This window comes from Peromyscus eremicus, chromosome 5 (assembly GCF_949786415.1).
Source record: "Peromyscus eremicus chromosome 5, PerEre_H2_v1, whole genome shotgun sequence".
Taxonomy (NCBI): Eukaryota; Metazoa; Chordata; class Mammalia; order Rodentia; family Cricetidae; genus Peromyscus; species Peromyscus eremicus.
Genome location: NC_081420.1, coordinates 117,650,451 through 117,674,173, shown reverse-complemented (window position 1 = coordinate 117,674,173; position 23,723 = coordinate 117,650,451). Strand labels below are relative to the sequence as shown.

Sequence of the window (23,723 nt, the reverse complement as noted above, 5' to 3'; positions counted from 1 at the left end):
CTCAGCAGCATCCCAGGTACCCCGGCTTGGGATGCTGATGCATTTGTATCTCTAGGAAATGCTTCCATCTGGGATGAACCTTATCTCTCATCTTGTCTCTTCATTGTGAGAGAAAAATCCTACAATAAGGCAGGTGAAAACTCAAGCTCACTTCTCCAGCAGGACTTGAGCCCTGCCCAGGGATGTTCCTGGTTCCATAGGCAGTGATCCTCATTTGAAGCCTGCCTGCGCCCCACCCCCCATCTTCACATTATTCTCAGGCCTGAACTCTTTGTAAACGTTGTTGTCTTGTACCTCACAGAGAAATAACCATCTGTAGTCCTTCCCACAGCTCCTTCATGACGTCTGCAGACATAGGGATACTGGCTCTCGTTAGAAGGAAAGGAAAGATCTCAGGACAGGGTAGCTCCCCATGCAGTGTCAGCATTCGGGGGTCTTCCCATGTCCTGTGTAGCCTTTCAGCCTCTTTTGTGGGCTCTTCACAGGACATTTGCACATGCTCTCGTCTCTTATGTACTGATTTCCGTCTTTAAAGATGAAACAAAACACCCCAGGAGAAGTCCTACCTCTTCCTGTGTGCTCATAGTCATCATGGTTGTCCCTCTGAAGAATGGCTGTTCCCAAGATACTCCCACCTTTCCGTTACGATCACCTGCTGTCTGGCCTTTCCCATAGATATTGCTAACATGACTGAGTTTACACAGTGTCCTATAGACACAGTTATATGACATCTGTTCCAGCTTTTGTGTCTGGATCTATCCTACTACTGTGTCTGAACGACCCTATAGATTATATGTTTTCTGCAGAGGCTGGCATCTCAGGAGAGAAGTCAGCTCCCATTGTAGGCTGGTGTAACATTTAACAGATACATATGCTCACACAGCCACACCTCCTCCTTCATTTATCCAACACCATGCTTTAGCAGCATACTCTGCCTCACATTTTCACACGTTTTGGTTCATGACTGCTTGGCTCCTTTGCTTTCGTGCTGATGCTGAGCAGCGCATCATGGCAGGATGGTCAGGTGGAGCAGAGCTGTTCAATTTATGTTGAGCAGGAAGCCCAAAAGAGAAGGGGCTGGAATTCCAGTCTCCCCTTCCCAGTGACCTGCCGACTTCATCCACACCTCCTCTTGTTAAGGTTCTGCTAGTGCCTCTGCTGCTGGTGGACCCTTCAGCGGATGGACCTTTGAGGCCGTTAAGGATCAAAACAGTAACAGTGCTCTCAGGTAGCTGTTTGCTCATACAAAGTCTGGAAGCAATTACAGATACTTCCTTTTTTCCCCACACTCAGGTGTGTCTCAAATCTACTTGCTTCTTTTTGTGTCTACATCTGTGTGAGCCACAGTCCTGTCTTGTCTCCTGGGGAAACCTCCTGGGAAGAGTTTCTTCTTCCAGTCTCCCCCCTAAGTCCTTTGCTCAGAGCAGGGGATCTTTAAAACGTACAACAATCAGTCTATCAGTTCTCTGTTTAAAACCATCCAGTGCCTTCCATCCCCTGGGGTTCTCCCTGCAGGTATTCTGGCCTCTGCTGGCACTCAGCTCCCCTGTCCCTCCAGTGTTGTATGCCCAGCCACACCTCCCCTTTGACATGGGCTGTCAGAGGCAGTACTTCCTTTTGCTTTAATCCTGTGCCTCTGCTGGCTCCAGGCTGGAATCCCCTCCTCTTGATCCTCCTGTTCCCGATTTCCTCTCCTCTTTCAGCTCATAGCTTCTGTGCCACTGCTCTGATGAAGCTCATACTGAGCACATTCCTCCTATTGCCTCGATGAAGCCCTTGCCACACTTGGCCCACACTTTTCCACTGGAAATTTGCACGTGTTCCTCCCCCACTAATCAGCAGATTTCTTGAGGGCTGGGGGCCTTCTCATTCTTGTGTCCATCTCACAGCCCCAGTGCTCACACCAGGCTCTGGTAAGATGGCTCTCTTGGATGGGGAGTCCCCACTTGGGACTTTGACTGCACTGTTCTCTGGGGTTGTTGATCCCTGTATCTCTCATTTGTGACCATAAGATTTGTCAGCCTCTGTTACACTGGCGTGCTTTGCCAGGCATCCTTCTTTCCTGAGCATGTCAGCCTCTGTAGAAGATGTATTTATTATGTATGGGTTTATTCTGCAACAGTAATAGGCTAGATCTGGAGAGAGAAGCTTTTAAAATGACACAGGTGTCATATATATTTCCTTGAAAATTATACTTATTTATTCAATTTGTATGTGTGATGGAGGGGCGCACACATACCACTGTGCATATGTAGAGATCAGAGAACAATTTGGGGAGTCAGTTCTCTCCAACCATATGGATCTTCGGGATTGAACTCCGGTTGTCTGGCTTGGTGGCATGTGCCTTTGCAGGCCCAAGTATCTTAATTTCTGGAAATTGTCTGTGGATTGGATCACCTTGAAAACTGTTGGCAGATCCTCTGATGACTGCTTTCTGAGATACAGCATGGGCCATCCCAGACCTTACTTGGCTGGCCAGGACCCCTGCTCCATGTCACTCTGTGTCTGTTGTCTTCAGTACAGGATGCTCTCTGGATTGTCACTATTTCCAGTCACATGGTCCTAAGTGTGGAACATTTGAATTTAACATTCAGAATACTTAAAATGAATGCGTTTGGAAGATGAACCCATTCTGTCTCTGGACTATTCTTTTCCTTTGGGTCTATTACCTAGCTCTTGTGTAGCAAAGTAGCAAACTTTCCAAGTGGGTGAGTAGTACTCAGGAGGAGCCCTTGTGTTTGAAGGGACATTTACATATTTTGTATTTACATTGTATTAGGAGTGTTTACTTTAAAAGAAATCCTTATGAAATAAATGAGTGCAAAGGAGCCTGTGGTTAAATTAAGAATCTCAAGGCCAGGGAGTATAGCCCCTGGAAGAGCACTTGCCTAAACTGCTAAGGGTAGGGCAGGGTACTGGATTTGATTTCTGACATGTTCCTCTTAAAAGCATTTACCATTTTTTTCCTTTATTTTAAGCTTCAGTTCTTTTTCTCTTCCTTCCTTCCTTCCTCCCTCCCTCCCTTCCTCCCTCCCTCCTTCCCTTCCTCCCTCCCTCCCTTCTTCCTTCCTTCCTTCCTTCCTTCCTTCTTTCCTTCCTTCCATCCTTCCTTCCTTCCTTCCTTCCTTCTGTTTTGGAGGGGGCTTTGTAAAAGGTAGATGACACATTCTTGCATAGTGTTTTAAGGTCTTTCCATCATTCTGGATATTTCTGCATTTTGGAGTTGGAGGCTGAGAAAGCCACTGTTCAGTAGCATACTGTTACCAAGTATGCTTTCCTTAGGTAAATAATCCTTTTATTTGCGTTTTCAGCATTTTGTGGCTTTGAATAAAAAGCCTAAGTGAGTCAGGGTAAGACATGAGTGAGATTGTGGTCGGAGTGCACGTGGCCTGTCACTCTCCCTGATGTGACATTTGCCAGCATGCCTGAGCACTTGGTGTGACTTCTGCTAATGTACCTTCCACCCTCACCAGGACAGGAATTGTCAGTGGTGATGTCAGACTACTTGTATAAGAAGAATACGCACAGTTCTGAGTCTTTCCTTAGTGCGGTCTGGTTACCAGTGAAGGAACGTCATTGAACTTTAGATTTCTGAGGAGGAGGTGATCTCAAACACGAGTGTTCTTTCTGTAGTGGGTGTCATAGAGCCCTTTGTTCACTCATAGCTGGTCGTGGAGAGCTGTGGGCTGAGTTGCGTGTTCTCTGCCAGCTGCTTCAACTCTCTTCCCTGAAAACATTTACAGACATGGAGCTCTTTAATACGTTATACAGCGCCTTAGTTGTTATATTGGCAGAATGAGATCAAACAGCTAAACATGTTGTTCACTTTACTTTTGGTGGAGTGCAGGAGGGAAATGAAGTACTGTGTCTTCCTAATGCTGTGTTCTTTTGTTCTTTCTTCTTCTTCTCCAGGCATTGAGTGTTACTGAGACCCTGATTAAACCCTTGGAAAAATTCAGAAAGGAACAACTCGGAGCTGTAAAGGTTGGTGTCTAACTTGAGCACACTTGTAAACAGACCACGCTGGCGCCTTAGCTGCTTCTGTAGTCTTTATTCACGTTTGGCAGCGTGGCGGGCTTGCAGGGGAGACCATCTGTTGTTTGATGTTTTAAATGCACTTTTCCCCCTGGGGGAGGCGAAATTGAAAACAAAACAAAAACACCTGGATGCGGAGTAAAACAACTAGTCATCTCCTTTGCCTAAACCTTTCCAGGGAGCTCAAGTTTCCCTCTCTGGACAGAAGGCGCTCGCTCTGCTGTAGTCACAGCTGTGTGCACGCCTCTCTGTTGTAGGAGAACTGTGACCATGCCAGGCTTTGATTAGGGACTCTGCTCCCACAGGATGTCGTGAAAACTAGGAAGAGGTTACTGTTGTTGGGATGTGATTTCCCTGACTCTAGCAAAAGTTTATTGAGCTTCTACTATGTGCAAGTGTTTATTGTAACAGTGACCTACAGCTTCACAGGGAAGGATCTGGGACGTAGCCAGGATTTCCCGGAATAATATAGCAAGCAGCTTTGCCACAGCAGAGTCTGAATGTATTTAGCAACTTCTAGAGTTTGTGATCTCAGCCTTGAAGTTAACCTAGCAAAATAATTTCCACCAGTCTTTTTCTTTGTCTTTTTTAATGTGAGGGAGAAGAAGTACCCTTGTGTCTTGTTGGCCATTCTTGACCTAGACCAAAGAGAAGAGAATAACTCATTTTAAGTAGGGAAGAGAACTGTCTTGTTTGCCACTTTTCATAGGTAGAAAAAAGTCAAAATCCTTTGGAACGAGTAAACCTTGTACCTCAGTAGCTGTGACTGCACAGGTAGACCCAACACACTCCAGTATTTTTGTTTGCTATTTATAGACTCCTTTCTCCTTTAAGTCCTTTGTCGTATTGGCATTTTTATTTGGTCTGATAATGTACAGAAAGACTGTAAATTGAGGATAGTGGGTGTCTGGGGTGCCCCACCCCTTCTCCTGACAGTAAATGAGCTTTAGCTTCCTGACTGCAGCAGCTGATCGGATGCACCTTCCCACTCTTGGACAAATCCTCGCCTTTCCTGTCCAGTGAAGGACCTGGTGTCCTGCTCTCCTCTGGAGTCTTCTAGTTTGAAGCTTGAACATGCTTCTGTGTCATTGGCAGGCACTACATGCTTACAGCATTCAGTTCATGCTTTCATTAGTTAGTGGGTGAGGGAGGGCAGGGGCTGTATTGCCCTAAGCAAGTGACTTAACCAGTACATGGCTTATGTTTTATTGTCCCTTTACCCCGCTAGGTTTTGTACATTTCTTCCTTCTGTCAGTGCCTTTCCTGGCTCCAGGTTTCCCTCATGTTCGCTCTTGTTTGTTCAGTGAAGCGACTTGTAAAATAAGCAGCCCCTTAAAGGGAGAGATTCCTGCAGTGATGTAGCGTATGACTCAGGCTGGGTAGTGACCAATGCTGCCCGGAAGGCCATTGATTTACAGTTTCAGTGTGTTTCTGGCAGTAGGTTTTGAAGGATTTAGCTCCATTCTTGGTGAGTACAGTATTGTTGCTGTCTTGTCTGTTGATATCCCCGGAGAAACCAGATGGGACCCTGGGAGAACTCCCCCCTTTTAACATAATAAATAGAGGTGGTTCCCTCTATAATGTAGTAACACAGAAATGGCGATCTCTTGCATCACACTGTTAAATCTTTCAAGACCGTGCATCATTTTTCTTTAACTTCCAGAATTCTCCACCTTGCCTTTTTGTAGAAGATGTCTAGAAAAGAGCTTATTTGGTTTATAATAATTCTGTAAGAACCAAAGAGGAACTTGCAGTTTAGGTACCTGCTCACATGCCTCTGTGCGCGCGTGCGCTCGTGTGCGTCTGTACGTGCGTATGCGTGTGTCCCTCTCTGTCTGCGTGTCTGCTTCCTGGACACCCAGTCCTGTTTTGACAAGCACACACTTGTGTTCCGTTGCAATGTGCTTTAAAAAACTTTCAACTCTTAGTTTGTGGCCGTTTTGACAACCATCACGGAGCAGTTTTCGTGTGGAGATGAAAACAGCACATTTAGAAGTTGACCACATCAGGGTTTTTAGACGTCATTGTTAGTGTTTAGCTCCTCTCCTCTCCTCCTTTTCCCGTGTGCTGATTTCACCCCGTTTGCTTTTCTGTGGAGCTCTTGGTTCCCTCCGTGCCCGCCTTCTCTAGTTTCTAGAAGCCTTAATTACACGTTGAACTGTGGTGTAAGTGTAATCTAAGTTGCTAGGTGGTTTTTGTAAATTGGATTTTGAAAAACCTCCGAGGTGCTCCTGACGATTCTGTTGTGTTTTGATGTGCCTGCCTTGAGTCATGTCTGCTGGGTTTGGGCTTGTTTCTGTTTTGAAGACTCTTCTGTGTTTTCCTGTGTGTCTGCTGGAGTCAGACCCTGGGTCCTGGCACTTTGGGCTGTGCTGCAGTGCCCGTGGGAGTTTACTCAGGGGTTGCTGCGCTTCTGAACTCGTTCCCGCTTTTCCCTTTTCTGTACAGAGTTGGCTTTTATCTGCAGTGCGCCCAGCACCTTAAAAGCCATCGCTTACTGGAGGCAAAGTACAATGAGTAAAATGTGCAAGGACTAGTGGGAGAATCGAAAATTGTTTTCTCAGACACCTCACCAGTCGGGTCATAGTGCAAACTGGGTCTAGAACAGTAGCAGCAGTGTGTTAAGTGTCAAATAGATGCCACTAAACTGTCCTGACGGATTATAAGACAACCTCGGAGAGAGCAGAGTTTGATTTTACCCAGTAGACCCAAGCTTTTAACACAAGATATGAAACAAATGTTTGCTTCATATTATTGTGACTTTACACTTCACCCCAGGACCAAGCTTGCAGTCACATTTAGAAAACATTTCTTTCTAAGAATATGTCTAATGAGCATACTTAATAAAAACTGGCCCAGATTTTGTAAATAATTGCAGAGCATGAGTAGAACCAAACCTCTCCGAGTACCTTATCATGTCAGGTGGTTTGGAAAAAGCGGGGTGTCGCTTCAATTTAATCCTGTTACTTTTCTTTTGCTTATAAAGCACATACCCGTGTCTGTCACACAGCAAATTAACACACTGCCTGGCCTTCAGCAAGGCTGTGGGAGAGTAAGAGACGGGAAAGTGGTGGGATACGCTGAGCTGAGGTCTGAGCTGAGGTCTGGGATCTACCCCAGATGGCTGTGGCACACACTCGGCCCCTGCAGGGAGACCACCCCGAGTGATCTGTGATTTGGGACCAGCTACTTCAGGCGCTGTTCCTCAGTTTCCCGGTCTGTCTCAGAAGGGGATTTCCAGAATTAAAAGGACCTTGAAATACCCACTGCGTGTCAGGTTTGGGGCCGGATGCTTATGGTCGCAGTTGCTGCCTTCCTACTTGTGGTTTACTCCCCATGGCTTGCCAAAAAGAATCGCTCAGGTTTTTAATCCACTCTTCATTCTGGAGTGCCAGCGATTTGTCTGCAGACACTGGTTAGGTGAACCTACAGCAGGTATTCAGGTGCTGTGTGGCTCTGGTCAGTGTCGGGCCTGGGATACTGTGCTGGCTACTCATTTGTCCTCTGACAGCGCTGGATGAGGGGCCGGGCATTGGATTGGGGTAGGGAGCGGGAGGGGGGTGACTTCTCTCTTTAGAAAGGCTAAAGGCAGTTGGAGGAGGATTGTAAATGGGGCTGGGTAGCTCATTGGGATGCCAAGTGTGAAGAGAGGAAAGGAGGAGTTAAGGGAGGTGCACGCACTTGTCTACACACACACACACACACACACACACACACACACACACACACACACTCAGAATGGGAAAAGGAGTTGCTTCCTGGAAGTGAGTCTGACCCAGCAGTAAGATGTTGTTGCAGCTTGGAGCTGGAGCATGGGGTCAGAGCCAGCAGGATCCTGCGTAGGGGGAGTATGTAGGGAGGGGCAGGGGACTGTTTAAAGAGGTCCCTTGGTGATTGCTGCCTGTCTTTGCAGCCTTGTGTCCTGTGTGGAGTATAGTTCCCCTCCTTATTAAGTAAAAAGAGAAGAACTGAAATCCCCTAAGGAGGTGTTGAAATCATCTAGACTACTCAAACATTGAATATTATTTAATGTGTACAGCTGGAAAGGAAAACCTGTTTCCCAAGAAAAGTTGTAAAATGTAGACAACTACACAAAGATAGTCATATTGAAGTGAACATAATAAAAACACCTTCCTCTTCCAAAAGACACCAAAAACTCTGGGGTGATTTACAGATATGTGCATATTTTTATTATTATTTCCTGTTTTCATGGAAGCGTTGAGAATGCCTGATCCACGCTAACACTGGCTGCAGTTCCCCTGATGTGATGTTTACCCCTTTAACTGGAGTGCTGTCCACGTTTTGGAACTCTGGAGTGTCTCTTTGGGCTTTTGCCTGTTGTTTGCTTAGGTGGTGTGTGTTTTATTTTAAGATCTGATGACAATCTCTTTATTATAGCTTCATTTTTAACTCGTGACTTTTTCAGCCCATCTGGAATTAATTTTGATATGGGTGGGGCTCTGTTTCTGTTTCCCAGTTAAATAGTTACAGCAATCCCACTAGTTAAATAATGCATTTTAAAACGGTGTGCTTTCTGCGGGGACCTTTGTATATATTTCCTTTCTTTCTTTCTTTCTTTTTTTTTTTTTTTTCTTCGAGACAGGGTTTCTCTGTTTAGCCCTGGCTGTCCTGGAACTCACTCTGTAGACCAGGCTGGCCTCGAACTCACAGAGATCCACCTGCCTCTGCCTCCTGAGTGCTGGGATTAAAGGTGTGTGTCACTGCCGCCCAGCTATATTTTATTTTTTAATGATATTTAAGAGTTCCACTAATTTGAGTTGTGGGCCTTAGGTTCATGAATTTCCTCTTCCTATTATACATTTATATTGGTCCTGTTTTATCCCACATTACTATTTTAAGTCACATCTCCACTTTTTTTATGTGTGCAATTTTATAACAGATAACTTATAGATAACTTCCTATGAGCCGTATTTAATCTGTAAACAAAGTTGTCTGGCTTGCTGGTGCGGTATTTTAACCTCTTTTCAAGCCAGTCACACCTCACTGGAGGACCAACTGGCTCAGACTCTCCCAAGTTTATAATGTCTGCTCCCTAAGAAACGTTTGCTTCTCGCAGCGAAGTTGAACTCCAGGATTCTGCTGCCATGTGTATTCTATCCGTCTCCTGTGTGCAGCGTTGGAAAGAACGTGTTCTATTCTCACTGGTTGCTCCCGGCCACAGTCCTTAAGATTGATATCACTTTAGCACAAGACATGAACACAAAGAACAGATGTGCTGCAGCCACACTCAGAATAAACGCAGGGGAAATAATTGTCTGGGTTGAGGTTCCTGGAGCAGAGGCAGCAGCACCTGTGCAGTGCTGTGGAACGTGGCCAGCCTGAGTTTCTTTTCAGTAGGTGGGTGTGACTGGTTCCTAGATAAAACTCTTAGTTAAGAAAGCCTAAGCTGGCGGCGGTGGCGCACACCTTTAATCCCAGCATTCGGGAGGCAGAGGCAGGTGGATCTCTGAGTTTGAGGCCAGCCTAGTCTACAGAGAGAGTTCCAGGACAGGCACCAAAACTACACAGAGAAACCCTGTCTCGGAAAACAAACAACAACAACAAACAGAAAAGAAAGCCTTTGTGCTGCTGTTTTCTTTCATCCCCAACTTTACCCACACATTAATTCACATACTCATGTTGCTGAGTGTGCTGGGGGTTTTGGCTGTTGAATCCAGTTCTGTGATTTGGATGGAGTCAGAGAAGCAAGTAAAACTTGGCCTAGTCCTCGCCTGTAAAGACTGTACTCCTTAGGATGGAGTTATGCATTGTGGACACGCTGTGGTAAATGCAGAGGCATGGCTTGCCCTTCCTGACTAAGTGGAGAGGCACGTCCCGAGAGAGTGGTGTGTGGCTGTCCTGCAGGTGTACAGCACACTGAGTGGGCAGGGCATATCCATGCCATAGTACGCTCTCCATGCTGTCGGCTTTCTAAATGGGTGGTGATGTGAAGGCAGCGATGTGGATTGTACTTTATTTCCTGCTGTTAAAATAGTTGACAAGCGTAAGGAGAAACAGAAAAGATAGTAACCAACTGTAACTGTAAGCAGTACCGTACACTTACAGAAATGCTGTACACTGAGAGAGAAGCCTACCCAGGGCCTAAGACAAAGAAAGTGCTTCCGTTTCAGCAGAAGCGTGACAACTTGGAAATGTGAGAGGAAAGCTACCTGCCTGACTCCTGCTTTGTCCCTCACACACCCAAGGACCATGGGCTCTCCACAGATGAGTCAGCACAAAATACTCCCAGATCATTCTGAAGAAAACTTAGGTTCTCCTTGTCAGACCTTTTGGGAGATTACTTATTATTTTACTTTATATATCTGAGTGTTGGGCTTACATGTGTGTCTGTGAATCATGTGCGTATAGCACTCACAGACAACAGAGGAGGACACCAGGACCCCTTGGACTGAGTCGCACTTGTGAGCCTCTGTTTGGGTTCTAGGAAAGGAACCTGGGTCCTCTGGAAAAGGACCATCTCTCTGGTCCTGAAATTTTTGTTTTCAGGCTTTTCAAGTTGGTAGTTAGAACTGGGAAGAAACACCAATTCCTGAGTCTCTCCTTCATCAGAATGGGAACTAACTTATGGTCTTAAGTGATGACGCAGAGGCCGTGATGTCCTAGGCTCCCAGAACTCAACCTGTAGCCCTGTGCAGTGGGGACGTGAATGCCAGGATGCAGAAACCACATCCTTTGTTTCATCTTCCACTAAAAGAGAAAACTGGCTAGAAAAGACTAGGGTAGTTCACTATCTTTGATTTAGAAAAAAATAGAAAATAAGGAAGGAGATGTGCCTGGGCGTGGTGAGAGTAGGGGGGTTTGGTGCAGATGGACTTATTTCTAACATCCCCAAGACAGGCTTCAAAATGTTCGTTAGAAGTGTGGGAGCCGAGCGAGGGCTGCTCTGCCATCTTCACCCGCAGGAGCTGGTGACTTGTTCTCTCAAAAGGCCTTTGTAGCAAAGCAAAGCAAATCCAAGCTCAAGGCCATGCCCGAGAAGTGTGTGTGGAATCAACCAAACCGCTTTCCGTAGTCCATCAGCATTGTGTTGGGGTCTGTTGACCACTGATGCTGTGCTAGGTGGTGTATGAATCCTTGTAAGTTCAGGAAACTCAGTAGCAGTTCTGGGTAGAGTGTCCTTATATTCATATTGGACTATTGATGACTTTCTTCCCTGAGATGTTCTAGAATTATTACGAGTAAAAATTTGTGTGGCTAAACTGACTGAGTCTAACATGAATTTCATCTCTGCGCAAAGTCCCGAGAAAGCTTGTTCCTTGAGCTTAGCCCCTTATGTGTCTTTCTTTTTTGTGAGAGAAGAGTGAGGTGATTTAACTCCGGTGAAGAGTTGAACATAAGGAAAGGGTTGGGAAGAAACTCCTGAGAGGAGGGATGCAGGAGAGTGTCTCCGTGGCCCCGTGGCCCTGGTGCAGACTCTGATCCGTAGCAGTGGCTTGGGGACAGGAGGCTTGGGGACAGGGGCCTTGCCTCAGCAGTGCCTTCACAGTAGTGCTTCTTCGCTTTTTTTTTTTAAAAACATTTTTCGTATTTTTAGCCTCCAGTAGATGTAACTGTGCATGTGATTTATGTGTGTTATGTATAATCAACATTGCCTGGTTTTTCTTTGTAGGAAGAAAAGAAGAAGTTTGACAAAGAGACAGAAAAAAATTACAGTCTAATTGATAAACACTTGACTCTCTCTGCCAAGAAGACTCACATTTGCAAGAGGTATTCTTTTCATGTTGCTCTTGATATATGTAGTGACCTCTTTCTTTTTAAAAATTTCTTTCCTTGTGAAAACTTCACCTGAGATTGTATAGACATGGGGAAAATAGATACTGCAATGAATTAAGAGCAGAGTTCTGTGAATGAGGCAACAATGAATGTGTGTGTGTGTGTGTGTGTGTGTGTGTGTGTGTGTGTGTGTGTCCCGAAGCTGAGGACCGAACCCAGGGCAAGCGCTCTACCACTGAGCTAAATCCCCAACCCCATGAATGTCTTACAGTATTGATCAAGTATGGAGTTATAGCAGTAACTTTTAGGCTCTGAGTTTTTCACAGGAGCAATGTTAGTATTATAAAGAACTTACACAGCCAGGCGTGATGGCAACACAAAAGCCTTTAATCCCAGCACCCAGGATGCAGAATCTCTGTGAGTTTGAGACCAGCATAGTCTATAGAGTAAGTTCCAGGGCTATGAAACCCTGTCTTGAAAAACTGAACAAACAAACAACCCCTCCCCCGCCCCCACCCCATTCTTCTTTGCAGGGACAGGCCTGTTCTTGGCTTTCGGGTCTCCTTGATGAACTGAACTGAATGAGCTCACACACTGTTTTATGTATGTGATAGCAGCATTAATCTAACTGAGCGCTGAGCTGGGGGGGTCTTGTTGGAAAGAGTGAATCTGTTCTACTTGTGCTAATAGACAGGTGGTTGTTTTTTTTTTTTGGAAAGCAGTATGTAAGCAGAAAGGAATTTATATCTTACCTCTCATTTTCTCCATTTCTTTGTAAATTTCTAGACTATTTTCCTCTCTCTCATAGGCTTGAATAGAAACTTCATTTATTCACAATATGGAACATAGACTTTTAAAAGATTTCTTTGAATTTTTAAAAATAATACATGTATGTATATGGGGGATATATGTGCACATGAGTGTAGGGGCCCACACAGGCCAGAAGAGAGTGACGGGTCCTCCGGAGCTGGAGTTACAGCTGGCTGGGAGCTACTTCCTAGAAGTGCTGGGAACTGAACCTGTGCAAGAACAGTATGCACTCCTTTGTTCAGAAGAAAATGGTTCTTTATCCTTGAGATAAACACATGTGCATACATGCACACACAGACTCCCCCCTCACTCTGACACCACATACACATACACATGCACATTTGCGCACACACACACACACACACGTGCACACATACACTGTAGGGCCATAATACTCCCTATTTTCCCCCAGCTACCAAGGACCTCAGTACCTTCCCTTAAACACCCAGCCGTCTCCTCAGCCCCAGATCATGGAGTTGATTAGCAATAATGTGGCACGTAGTTGAGGTTGTAACTTAGAACAGAACACTGCCTTCCTCCCTTTGTTGGCTTTTGAGCACACATGAATCTGTACATAATGCTCTGTTACATATGTACTTGTTGACATATCATCCGGATGATAATAGTATGAAACCAGCTTTATATACAGACTGCATGTGTGCATACATCATTGGCTTGACATCTACAAGTGACAGTTTGTAGATGTAATTCTGAACGGTTTTATTAAATAAGAAACACAGAGCCAAATGCAGAGTTGAAAGCCCAAGAGGTCAGAGCAGCAGCCAAGAGCTAAGACCAAGACCGCCTTCTTACCCCTCACTGTCTGCTGTCATCCTTCCCCTCAGAAAGAGACCTACTTCCTGTGTGTCTGTCTGTTTATTGATTTTCTGTTCTGCCTTCTCATTGGTTGTAAACCCAACCACATGACCTCCTCGTCCACAGACCTCCAGGTGTCTATGGTTGGTATTGAGATTAGAGGTGTGTGTCTCCATGCTGGCTGTGTCCTTGAACACACAGAGATTCTGCCTGTCATGTGATTGGGATTAAGGGCATGTGCTACCACTGCCAGACTTCTGCTAAATGGCTTGCTATTAGCTCTGACCCCCAGACAACTTTATTTGTTAACATACAAATAAAATCACATTTCAGCACAAATAAAATATCACCATATTTCCCCTTTCGATTCTAATAAAAAGAAAAAAGGAAAAAAGTTATAACTAATATAAGAAAAACTATATACAATAAGTACAATAACTATATACCATATATATAAGCAATAAATACCTAAACAATGTCTAGTCCATTTGCATTTGACAAACTCAGAGAAAATAATTCCATTATGTATCCTATTTTGGTAAGTCCAAAATGTGCCTGATTCACTTTCTATTCTAACTTATATTACTAACAGAACTATCTTATAATGTCTTTCAAATCTATACACTTACACCTCTTTAGTGAGTTTCTTTTCTAAAATTCTTAATAAGGAAAACTATAACTATCTAATCTTCAACTCCTCCAGAGACCCAAGAAGGAAATAATATTACCTAAAAAACAAACAAACAAAAAAAAAAAAAAACCCAGAAAGTGCAAACAAGCGACTTCCAAAAAAATGTGAGTTGACAGAAACAGCCAGCTGCCTGGACAGTCACCTGATATTTCTCCGCAATGTTGGGCATCATCTTCAGCCTATAGGCTTTGCGTATCTGACAGACTCATTTGTGAAGTAGGATGTACACAAGGTCAACAGTTTGACTTCACATTTGGTGAGAGCAGTCCATGTACCAGAAACACCTGAATTCCACTAGTGTCATGTCATGATTCAGGATTTTATTTTTATTTTTTTTTAAACGTTTAGTGGGGAGAGGTGTTAGATCAGTTTTTTTTTTTTTTTTGAAAGATTTATTTATTTATTATGTATACAGCATGTATGACTGCAGGCCAGAAGAGGGCACCAGATCTCATTACAGATGGTTGTAAGCCACCATGTGGTTGCTGGGAATTGAACTCAGGACCTCTGGAAGAGCAGTCAGTGCTCTTAACCTCTGAGCCATCTCTCCAGCCCATGATTCAGGATTTTAAATTCTGGAAATTGTTGATGGTTTTTGAATTCAGCTGTCCATTCTTCTTGGCTTGTGTGTGTGGCTTCAACAGTTTCTTTGGGGTTTCTTATACCTGTGACATTTGGATGACATTTACTACTTTATAAAGAGAAAAATAGCCTTTATACCACTTAATCCTCACAACAATGCTCGAGGTGTAGGGCTCTGCTCTCTTCTTAGTTATTGCGTTCTATGTAGGAAGCCATACGGTGGGTTCTCACTGCCCCCCGAGTCTGTTTTGCAAGGACAGTGGCTGAATTTTATGCCTGCTGCTCTTTGTTACCTCTCTTCTCCGTTATCTCTACTTTCAATTATTTCAAAGACAATTTTTATGCCTCAAGTCACTTTCCACCTCCACATCACTCTAATTAGCCATCTACTCCTGAATGTTCCTTGTGTGTAATGTAGGAGGCATCTTCAGCTCCCACACTCCACTCTCATCCATCAGCATGTGGCCCCTTCTCATGCTCCGTTTTCTTTTGAAAGCTCTGCTGATGGCACATGCAGAAGCCGTGGGACCCAGGACCCTATGTGCTATGCATTGCTCACTCAGGGCAGACAGGTTTCTTGCTGGGGCGCTTTGCATTTCTTCTTCTTGCTGCTTAGAATATGGTATTTTTTTTTTTTTGTTTTAATCTGGTGCATTGGTAATTGAAGTCAGGGCCACGTACATTCCAGGAATACACTTCACTACTGAGCACACCCTAACCCCTGTCCAGTGTGTTCCAGCCCAGACCCACCAGTCTGCCTCCTTCAGATACTGTCCCAGATACCCTTTACTCAGGCCATGTGTTAGGAAAACTTCTTCCTGCTGTCTGTAAGGATGACCTTCTTCCTCTGGCTTACTGTTTTTCTTCCTCTTATTATGTACTGTTGCATGGCTTCTTTCAACGGCTATAAGCCCTGTGAAGGCTACAGTCTTGCTTTAATTCGGTCCCCTGTCTGCCTAGTAGTTTGTATGAGCATACAAACAGGATGTGTGCACAGTGAGCTATGGCTTTGGCCATGTCTCCAATCCCAAAGACAGTTAAGCTGCAAGTCATGACTTTGAAGAGGCCCCAAAGATGAATGGTTTCAGTTTCCATTTCAACTGACCGTCTTTTCTCTCTTGTTCTGTTTATTCTTCATAAACATAGACTTCCATTCGAAACAGCCTTCTTGCAAGCATGTAGACATTAGAAGGGAAGAGGCATTTAAAGAGGAAAAGGCTTGGTTCTGAATGCTCATTGCTTTTTCGAGCTGCTAATGTGTGGCTGATCTTCATCGAATTGACTTTAGTTCAGGAGATTAATTAAGGTTGCTGGGGATGACCCTGAGCAGAGAAGCAGAAAGGTGTGGGCGTCATTCTCAATTCTTGTTGAAAGGGAAGAACAGAGTCCTGTAGTGTTCCCTGCTGACCACTTTGTTCTTCTCCTAGGAGCTGCTGCTCCCACTCTATGGGTACCATACACAGGAACTCTCACCTTCCCTAAATTCCAGGGTGGGGGAGAAGATTTCCATTTTTCTTATTTTTTAATGTTTGTTTCCCTCCCGTAGACCAAGGGTACTATTTCAGTTTAAATATCACTGGAGAAGTAACACTTTAATAATAATTTTATGTGGGACTCATCTTCTGTCTTCTACTTGTGTAGAGCTCCAATTGGGTAATAAAATGCAGTTGTTTATCAAAAGCGAACAACTTTGGCTTAGTATATGTGTTACTCCATTTTGTGTTGCTGTTACAAAACACATGGATGTGTGGTTTATACACAAAACAGATTTGTTTAGCCCATAGTTGTGGAGATCTGAGAGCATGACATTGGCATCTGCTTGGCTTTGATGTGAAGGGCCTCACCATAGCTATGTGCTTCATGTGATGATGTGTGTTTAAGAGACTCGGGAGGTGCCGGGCTCCTTAAAGCAGCCTAGTTACTTGGGAATTCCATGAGGTCTTCATTAATCCCTTCCAAAAATAGTGCCTCCATGACCTGATAACCCTGTAGCAAGGCCTCATTTCTTGACTCTATCACCCCAAGAATGACATATCAGAGGCCAGGCTTTCCAGTACATTAAAGTTTGTCTGGCACAGGTAAGCTACATCCAAATCATAATATGTGGGAGAAACTTAGTGAGAGCATTTTAGACTTGGGCAGGGTGAGAGTAATCATTCTGTACCCACAAGTACAGCTGGAATATTGTGGTATTGTTGTAAGTTATGAGTGAACTGTGGCCTGGGGACTGTGGTGATTGAATCGTAAAGCACATGGCCCAGTCCTTCTGGATGTCCAGAACATTAGGGGTGGCGATGGAAGATGACCAGCAGTATGAGGCGAGTGCCACAGCAAGAGCAGCTGGAGTCGTCCCGTCTCACACATAATCCCCAGTGGTGATAAACGAAGGAACACTCCTTTGAGTTTCTTAGCTGCTCAGCATGATTGCAGGGTTTTAGCTGTGGGTTCCTCTGTTGGTAGGTGAATAATCAGACTGATTATTGGGGTGTAAAGTCATGATTTTTAAGTAGAAACTCTCATTTGGTAACTTTACATTTAAACTTTATTTTACTTAAAGCATTTTAATTGTTTTTAGAAACTCCTGAAATTTTGTTGTACACTCTTTATCTTCCAGTTTGTTTTAGCTGGAACTGTACAAGGTCGTTGGCTTCTTAATGCTTTACTTGGCTGTGCAGCCCATTCCCACCCTTGTCTCCAGGGCTTACAGGAACCCTTTGCCTGTGAAGACTCCCCCAAGGCTTCCAGCAGCACCGTCGTTCAGACGGTCACTCTGTCTGTCGGTCTTAGGTAGTTCATGTATTTGGAGTTTCTGTTTTTATGTCTGATGTATTTAGTACGAGAGGCTAACTGTTCACCCTCCCCTTCCCTCCCCTCCCTTTCCTTTCCTTTTTAGACAGAATTTCTCGGTGTAGTCCTGGCTGACCCGGAACTCGCTCTGTAGACCAGGCTGGCCTCCAACTCTCAGAGATCTGCCTGCCTCTGCCTCCTGAGTGCTGGGATTAAAGTCGTGTGTCACCACTGCCCGGCTGCTTTCTTTTCTTTTTAAAGCCACAGTCTTGCTGTGTAGCCCAGGCTAGCCTCTCACTTGCCCTGCTGCCTTAGCTGTGGTTACAGGAGTTCATGTCACCACTATGGTTTGCCTCCTTTTGTTATAGTTCACTGTGTGGTGTGTGGGGAGTGTGCACACCTGTGTGCAGAGGCCAAAGCAAGGGGCAGGACATCGGGTGTCCTGCTCTAATTCTGGCTGCCCTGTTGCCTTGAACCTGGGGCTATGCTGAAGGCCAGCAAACCCCAGCAATCCTCCTGCCTCCACCCCCTGAAGGAGAAAATGTAGGCATGACCTGTTGGCACACTGCGCCTCTAGATAAGAAGCGGCCCACCATGCCCCCGAAGTCAGAACTCTGAGTGGCGTGAGTAGCCGGTAGCTGGCCTGTGGACGAGCCTGCACTCTCCATCTCCTTTATGTGCTGCTTCTGTGTAGAGACCCTGGTGGTGTGAGCGCTCACTGTCTCACAGTCCATAGGCTTCCGCTGTCTGAGTGGTTGCTCACATGCAATCAAACAGATGCTGTTCCCTGAAAACCTGCCCTGGAGTGGTTTATCTCTGCATCCTTTAGTGCCCACAGCCATTGTGGTCTTGTAAGGGGACGCCCCACTGCGACGCCATCCCCCATACACAAAGTTTGTGTTAGAGGCATGTGTATGGCCACACCTGACATTTTATGTAGGTGGTGCTGGGGTCCTCGTGTTTGTTCAGCAGCCATTTTTAACCACTGAACTAGCCTCTGGCCCATTTCATTTTAAAGGGCGGATTATATCTCCGTGCACATTTTTCCTGTCCATAGAATCTTCAGTTGTTTCTACGTTGGAGCAGTTGTGAATAACACTGCTGTGCTCGCGGCTGTACACCGCTGTGCTCTCGTGGCTGTACCATGTGACACCGGCTGTGCACGGCTGTACCATGTGACACCGGCTGTGCACGGGTGTCCCATGGGACACCGCTGGCTGTACCATGTGACACCACTGTGCTCGCGACTGTACACCGCTGTGCTTGAGGCTGTACCATGTGACACCGCTGGCTGTACCATGTGACACCACTGTGCTCGAGGCTGTACACTGCTGTGCTCCTGGCTGTACCATGTCTTTTTGAGTCCGTGTTTTCAGGTATTTTGCATATGTACTCCAAAGTGTGTTTGGTGGATAACAGCATCATCCCCTTTTTGTGGTGTTTGGACCTGCCGTGCTGTTTTCTGCGGTGAGCACACACGGCATATTTATTGCCCTCACTAGTATTCAAGGGTCCTGGTTTGGCCTCAGCAGCACTTCTGCCTCCCTCCTGGCAGCCGCTGGGTGGATGTGAGGTGGCGGCTCATTGTACTTCCCTCATGGCTGGTCCTCATTGCATACGCTTTTCCATCTGTGCAGCTCTGTTGGAGACAGGCCCGGATGAATGCTTCAAAAGAAAATTAGCCAAGTTCTAATTGGCGTTGCTTGATGCCTCTCAGGATGTCTTCCGGGATGAGGTTTCCCACAGTCCTCTCTGGCACTGTGTTCCCTCTGTCCTTCCCATCGAGGCAGGATAAGTTGGAATAGTGTTTGAATAGTCTCCTGACCAGCTGGCAGCCCCTAGGCCCTGGGGATCTGGCATTATGTGGGTTTAGGAAAATGCCCACCTCCACATGGGCCTGAAGCCCTGGCTGTCACGCCTCAAGTGTTGTCCCTCATCCAGTGTGGAGGGAACTGGAGCTTCCCCCGTCTTCCAGTGGCAGGCTGACTCCATTCTTAGAGGGCTTGCTCGTGCTTAGAGTGTTGTTGTTGGGACTTTTGACCCAGTTCCATGAAGAAGTGTACCCCTTAATCTTCAGTCTTTGGGGGTTATCAGCTTTTCTTTAGAGTCTGGGGAGAGTCAGTTCAGACTTTTGTGTGTGCTCCTGTGGCTGGAGAGAACAGTCACATGTTCTAATACAGGTTTATAAAAGCAGTGCCCCATGGATTGGAGTTCACTGACCTGTGGGTTGAGTTTGATAGTCCCTGTCTTGGGGTCAGCTGACAGTGGTTGTTTTAACACAGGCAGATCTCCAAGTGGAGCAGACGCGCCAGCACTTCTACGAACTCTCTCTTGAGTATGTGTGCAAGCTGCAGGAAATCCAGGAAAGAAAGAAGTTTGAGTTTGTGGAACCGGTGAGTAGCAGAGCAAGCTTTGCTGTGGATCCTCGGGAATAGTGTTGGGAAAGACAAAGCGAGGCCTCCTCCATTGGAACAGGTGGACACAGCTAGTCAGAGTCTAGGAAAACATCTAGATGAGGGGAGCCTTGTCCGCACAGCCCCATGCGAAGGGTGCACTTCCTACCGTGGTCTCCCACCCTGCAGTCAGCACGGATTCGGTCACCCTCTGCCACTGCAGGGAAGGTGAGTGACAGTGCTAATCTTTATGACATAATAGTTTTCAGTTTCTTAGAGTAAGTTTATGTGTTTAAACGGGCTTTTGTTTCAAACATTTATATTTCTAAGTCATGCTGCAGCATGTGAGTAGCTAACGCTAGCTTTTAAATTTATTTTAGCTCTACTTCATCTCCTGTGTGTACTTGTGTGTGGGTGTATGGGTGTGAGTGCAGGTGTCAGTGGAGCCTAGAGGTGTCGGGTCTCCCTAGAGCTGGGGTGATAGGTGGCTTGCCACTCAACGTGGGTGCTGGGAATTTAGTTGGATTCCTCTAGAAGAGCAGAATGTGTTCACTGAGCCATCTCTCCAGACCCTGGAAACACCCGTTTTGTGATTATATAGATGTCTTCTAATAAGTTCAGTTACTTACATATTAATATGCATATATCGGGTGTGGATGTAAACATCTTAAGTGTAGATGGCATTTCATACAATGGGTTTTAGCAAAATATCACCTGATAATTTTAATATAGTTTGCATATGCCCTTGCTTTATCCATTTAGTTCGTTATCTGCAAGGTGAGAAACAAAGGAATAATCAAATAATACTTAAAAGAATATTCAGGAATAACAGAATCAACCTGAATCAAATAATCAGAGGAAATTCAACCTGACAACGTTCTTTCATGTTGAAATAACTGTAGTGTGCGTGATTGGTGACGTCATTGCTCCCCCTCACTCTACACAGTACTCAGTCAGACACCCATGCCGCCCAGTGCAGCCGGTAAAGGAATGGAAGGGGAGTTCAGTGATTCACCAAACAAGCGACTGAAGGGTGTTGATCCAGACTGGCCGTTCCGCACCAGGGCCTTTTATTGCTTATACCTGCAGTATTCTGAAGAATATAAATTCAGGATTTTAAATTTCTTTTCCCCAGTCACTTTTACTCACTTTAGAGATATACTTACCTGTGGGTAGAAGCAGCTCCCTTCTAAGAAGGGGTCGGTTGGGGGTGGTAGAAAGCTAAGGTCTTAGTTACTGACTGCCCCGACCTCCCATCCCTGGGCACCTTTGCGAAGGTTCCTGGAAGCTGTTAGACCCTCATGCTTTCTCTGACCCGACCTTCCTGTGTGTTGGCTTGGCCTACAGTGCTCAGGTTTCAGTTATAAGTGACGGTCAGGATTCTCTTGACTGATGAGGTGCAAGTGGATGACTTAGAGTTGGATTTTTCTTGGAGAACAGTACATAAATATTGTTTAATGATGCTGGTATTTGTGAACAATAGCATTCTTCATTTTCAGCACAGACCAATGAGTAGGTAATGAATGGCCTTACAAGTTTTTAAGTTCCTGTGACTTCTTTGAGGCTCCTTTCTGTCAGTGGAATGGGCCCGGGAGGTGGTTGGTGTCACCTGTGGTTCTTATTTCCTCTATTATCGGTTTCTTGGTGTGCATTAATGCTCCTTTTCTCCTTTATTGTAGATGCTGTCCTTTTTTCAGGGAATGTTTACTTTCTACCATCAGGGGCATGAACTTTCCAAAGACTTCAATCACTACAAAATGGAACTACAGATCAACATCCAGAATGTAAGGAACGGAGAGCGAGGACGTTTGGGTTGTTCCTCCTGCTCACTGTCTGCAAGGCCTTAAGACTAGGCCGGTACTGGGAAAGTGGGGATGTGTTGCCACCTAGTGGTTAGCTCCTGGTGGAACAAACTTCTCTTCAGCTAAGGGAGGCTCAAGAAATCCTACCCTTTGGAGGCTTGTCCTGACCTTTCCGTGGGCAGGTCTCACGGTAAACTTTGCTGTGTTAACTCTGAATCGTTTGTGTGAGAAACTGCAGTCCTAGCATCCCACCTAGGCTTGGATGTTAACGGTTGGTTACGGTTTTCCCTTCCAGACTGTGGAATAGCGTCCCTACACCTCAGGCATGGTGTTCACCGATGTGTTGGTGTTCACCGATGTGCCATTTACTTTCATCGCTGTCCTTTGTATAATGTGTGCTTTCAGCCTGATCTTGGAAAATGAGATTTAGAGATTCTCACTAAAGTTCTTTGACGCTGAGAAGATGGCTCCGTGGGTAAAGCTCTTGCTGTGTAACCCCAAGAACCTGAGTTTGAATCCCCAGAACCCACGTAGAGCCAAACAGACCTGCAAATTCGTGTGTACAAGTGTGTTCTGGTGACCTCAGCTTGTTGGTGTCGGTACCAGAGTGAGTTAGTGTGTGTGGGTGCACATGCAGGCCACAGGCTGACATCTTATGTCCTCCTCAGTTGCTCCCCACCGTATTTTGAGACAGGGTCTCTCCTTGAGTCTGGAGCTCACTGATCGTCTAGGGTGGTTGATCAGAGCTGCAGAGGTCCACTTACCTCACTTCCCTCCTATCCTACCACGACCCCTACCCCTGCAGTGTTACAGACATGAGACAGACCTTTATGTGGGTGCTAGGGATTCAAGTTCCATCTTTGTTGGCGCAGCAGGCACCTCACTGACGGAGCCTTGTCTCCAGCCCACTTTTAATGAAATGATTTGTTTTTCAGAGTACCTTGCAGGCTGTAAAACACGGTGAAAACAGCACCAATTGATGAGATTAGATTATATAATGACCTTCACTCCCAACTGGGTGTATAATTGTAGAATTAACCTTTTCTTTCTAGACTTCATCATCAACTTCAGGGCTGATCAGATGAGAATCCCGTTAGGTCTGGTGTGTGCTTTGTGGGACTAATGTAAAATGAAAGCATAGGATCCCACTTAAAAACAATGAAGACTTTCAAGCTGGTGGATCACCTAAACTAGTGGATCACCTAAGATGGTGGATTGTTAAGCTCAGTGTGATGGTTCTCCCTTGTCATCCCAGCACTTGGGAGGTGGCAGCAGGAGGGTCAGGAATTCAGGGCCAACCTCAACTCTGTAGTGAGTTTGAAGCCATCTTGACTCACGTGAAGCACTTAGGCAGCACTCCCAACCCCATCATATAGTAGAACATCCAGCCTATCAGAAGATCCTGTAGCACAGGCCATATGTGACTGTATAAGCCACCTGCCCATGAAGCCATCTAGATGTATCTCAGGCTCTCGAGTGACAGAGGAACACATCAGTCTCCTGGGCTTTGACCAAACTATCCTCACATCCCTGGCTATGGAGAGAAGACCTTTTATAACGTATCTGCCGGGACGAGGGAGACGAGCTTATCTATACCAAAATCAGTCCAGAAACACTCAGCGTGCAAGGGGGACTGAGTCATATTGAGTCATGAGATGATGATGAGCAAAGCCCAAAGTTAGGCTTAATCTCCAAATGTCCCACAGTGACCTTGAAATATGTTGATGAACTAAGAGCCTACACATTTGCCAACAACACTCATTCTTTGTTATGGACAAATGGGCACGTAACTTTCTGAAAGGGGAGATTTTTTTCTATATATTTAGGAACCCAATGATATTCATTCATCAGGGAATTGCCCTCAATCCTCAATCTTCAGCATATTCCTGATTCCAGCTGCCTCTGTAAATATCCCTCTCAGTTTTATTCTGGTTGTTCCTGAGGCTACGTGGGTGCTGCTGTTTCAGACTCTCTTTCTTCTGCCTCATTGGCAGTACCAAGGGTACTTGTTCTGTGTGCTCCAGCCCTCCTTCCTCCCCAAGGATAGAACCGAGGGCACAAGCTAGCCAGGTG

The 23,723-nt window shown here is 45.5% G+C and overlaps 1 protein-coding gene and 2 long non-coding RNA genes across 3 annotated transcripts in view; 2 read left to right on the top strand and 1 right to left on the bottom strand.

Moving 5' to 3' along the window:
* LOC131911872 (uncharacterized) overlaps window positions 1-3,985 on the top strand; it is a 28,251-nt gene extending 24,266 nt beyond the window's left edge. Inside the window, exon 2 of the long non-coding RNA XR_009379447.1 lies at window positions 3,913-3,985. This is a non-coding gene — a long non-coding RNA (uncharacterized LOC131911872). The remainder of the gene's footprint in view (window positions 1-3,912) is intronic.
* Window positions 2,178-3,846, bottom strand: LOC131911871 (uncharacterized). Its single transcript, XR_009379446.1, has 2 exons — window positions 3,527-3,846; window positions 2,178-2,562 (listed from the first exon to the last, which is right to left on the bottom strand). It is a non-coding gene; the product is annotated as an uncharacterized LOC131911871 (long non-coding RNA).
* Window positions 3,986-11,757: 7,772 nt separating the features above from the next.
* Window positions 11,758-23,723, top strand: part of LOC131911870 (rho GTPase-activating protein 10-like) — a 52,902-nt gene continuing 40,936 nt past the window's right edge. The window contains exons 1-3 of the mRNA XM_059264278.1: window positions 11,758-11,763; window positions 19,738-19,848; window positions 21,528-21,632. Of these exons, the coding sequence (XP_059120261.1) occupies window positions 21,528-21,632 (105 nt within the window). The 5' untranslated portion in view covers window positions 11,758-11,763; window positions 19,738-19,848. The remainder of the gene's footprint in view (window positions 11,764-19,737; window positions 19,849-21,527; window positions 21,633-23,723) is intronic.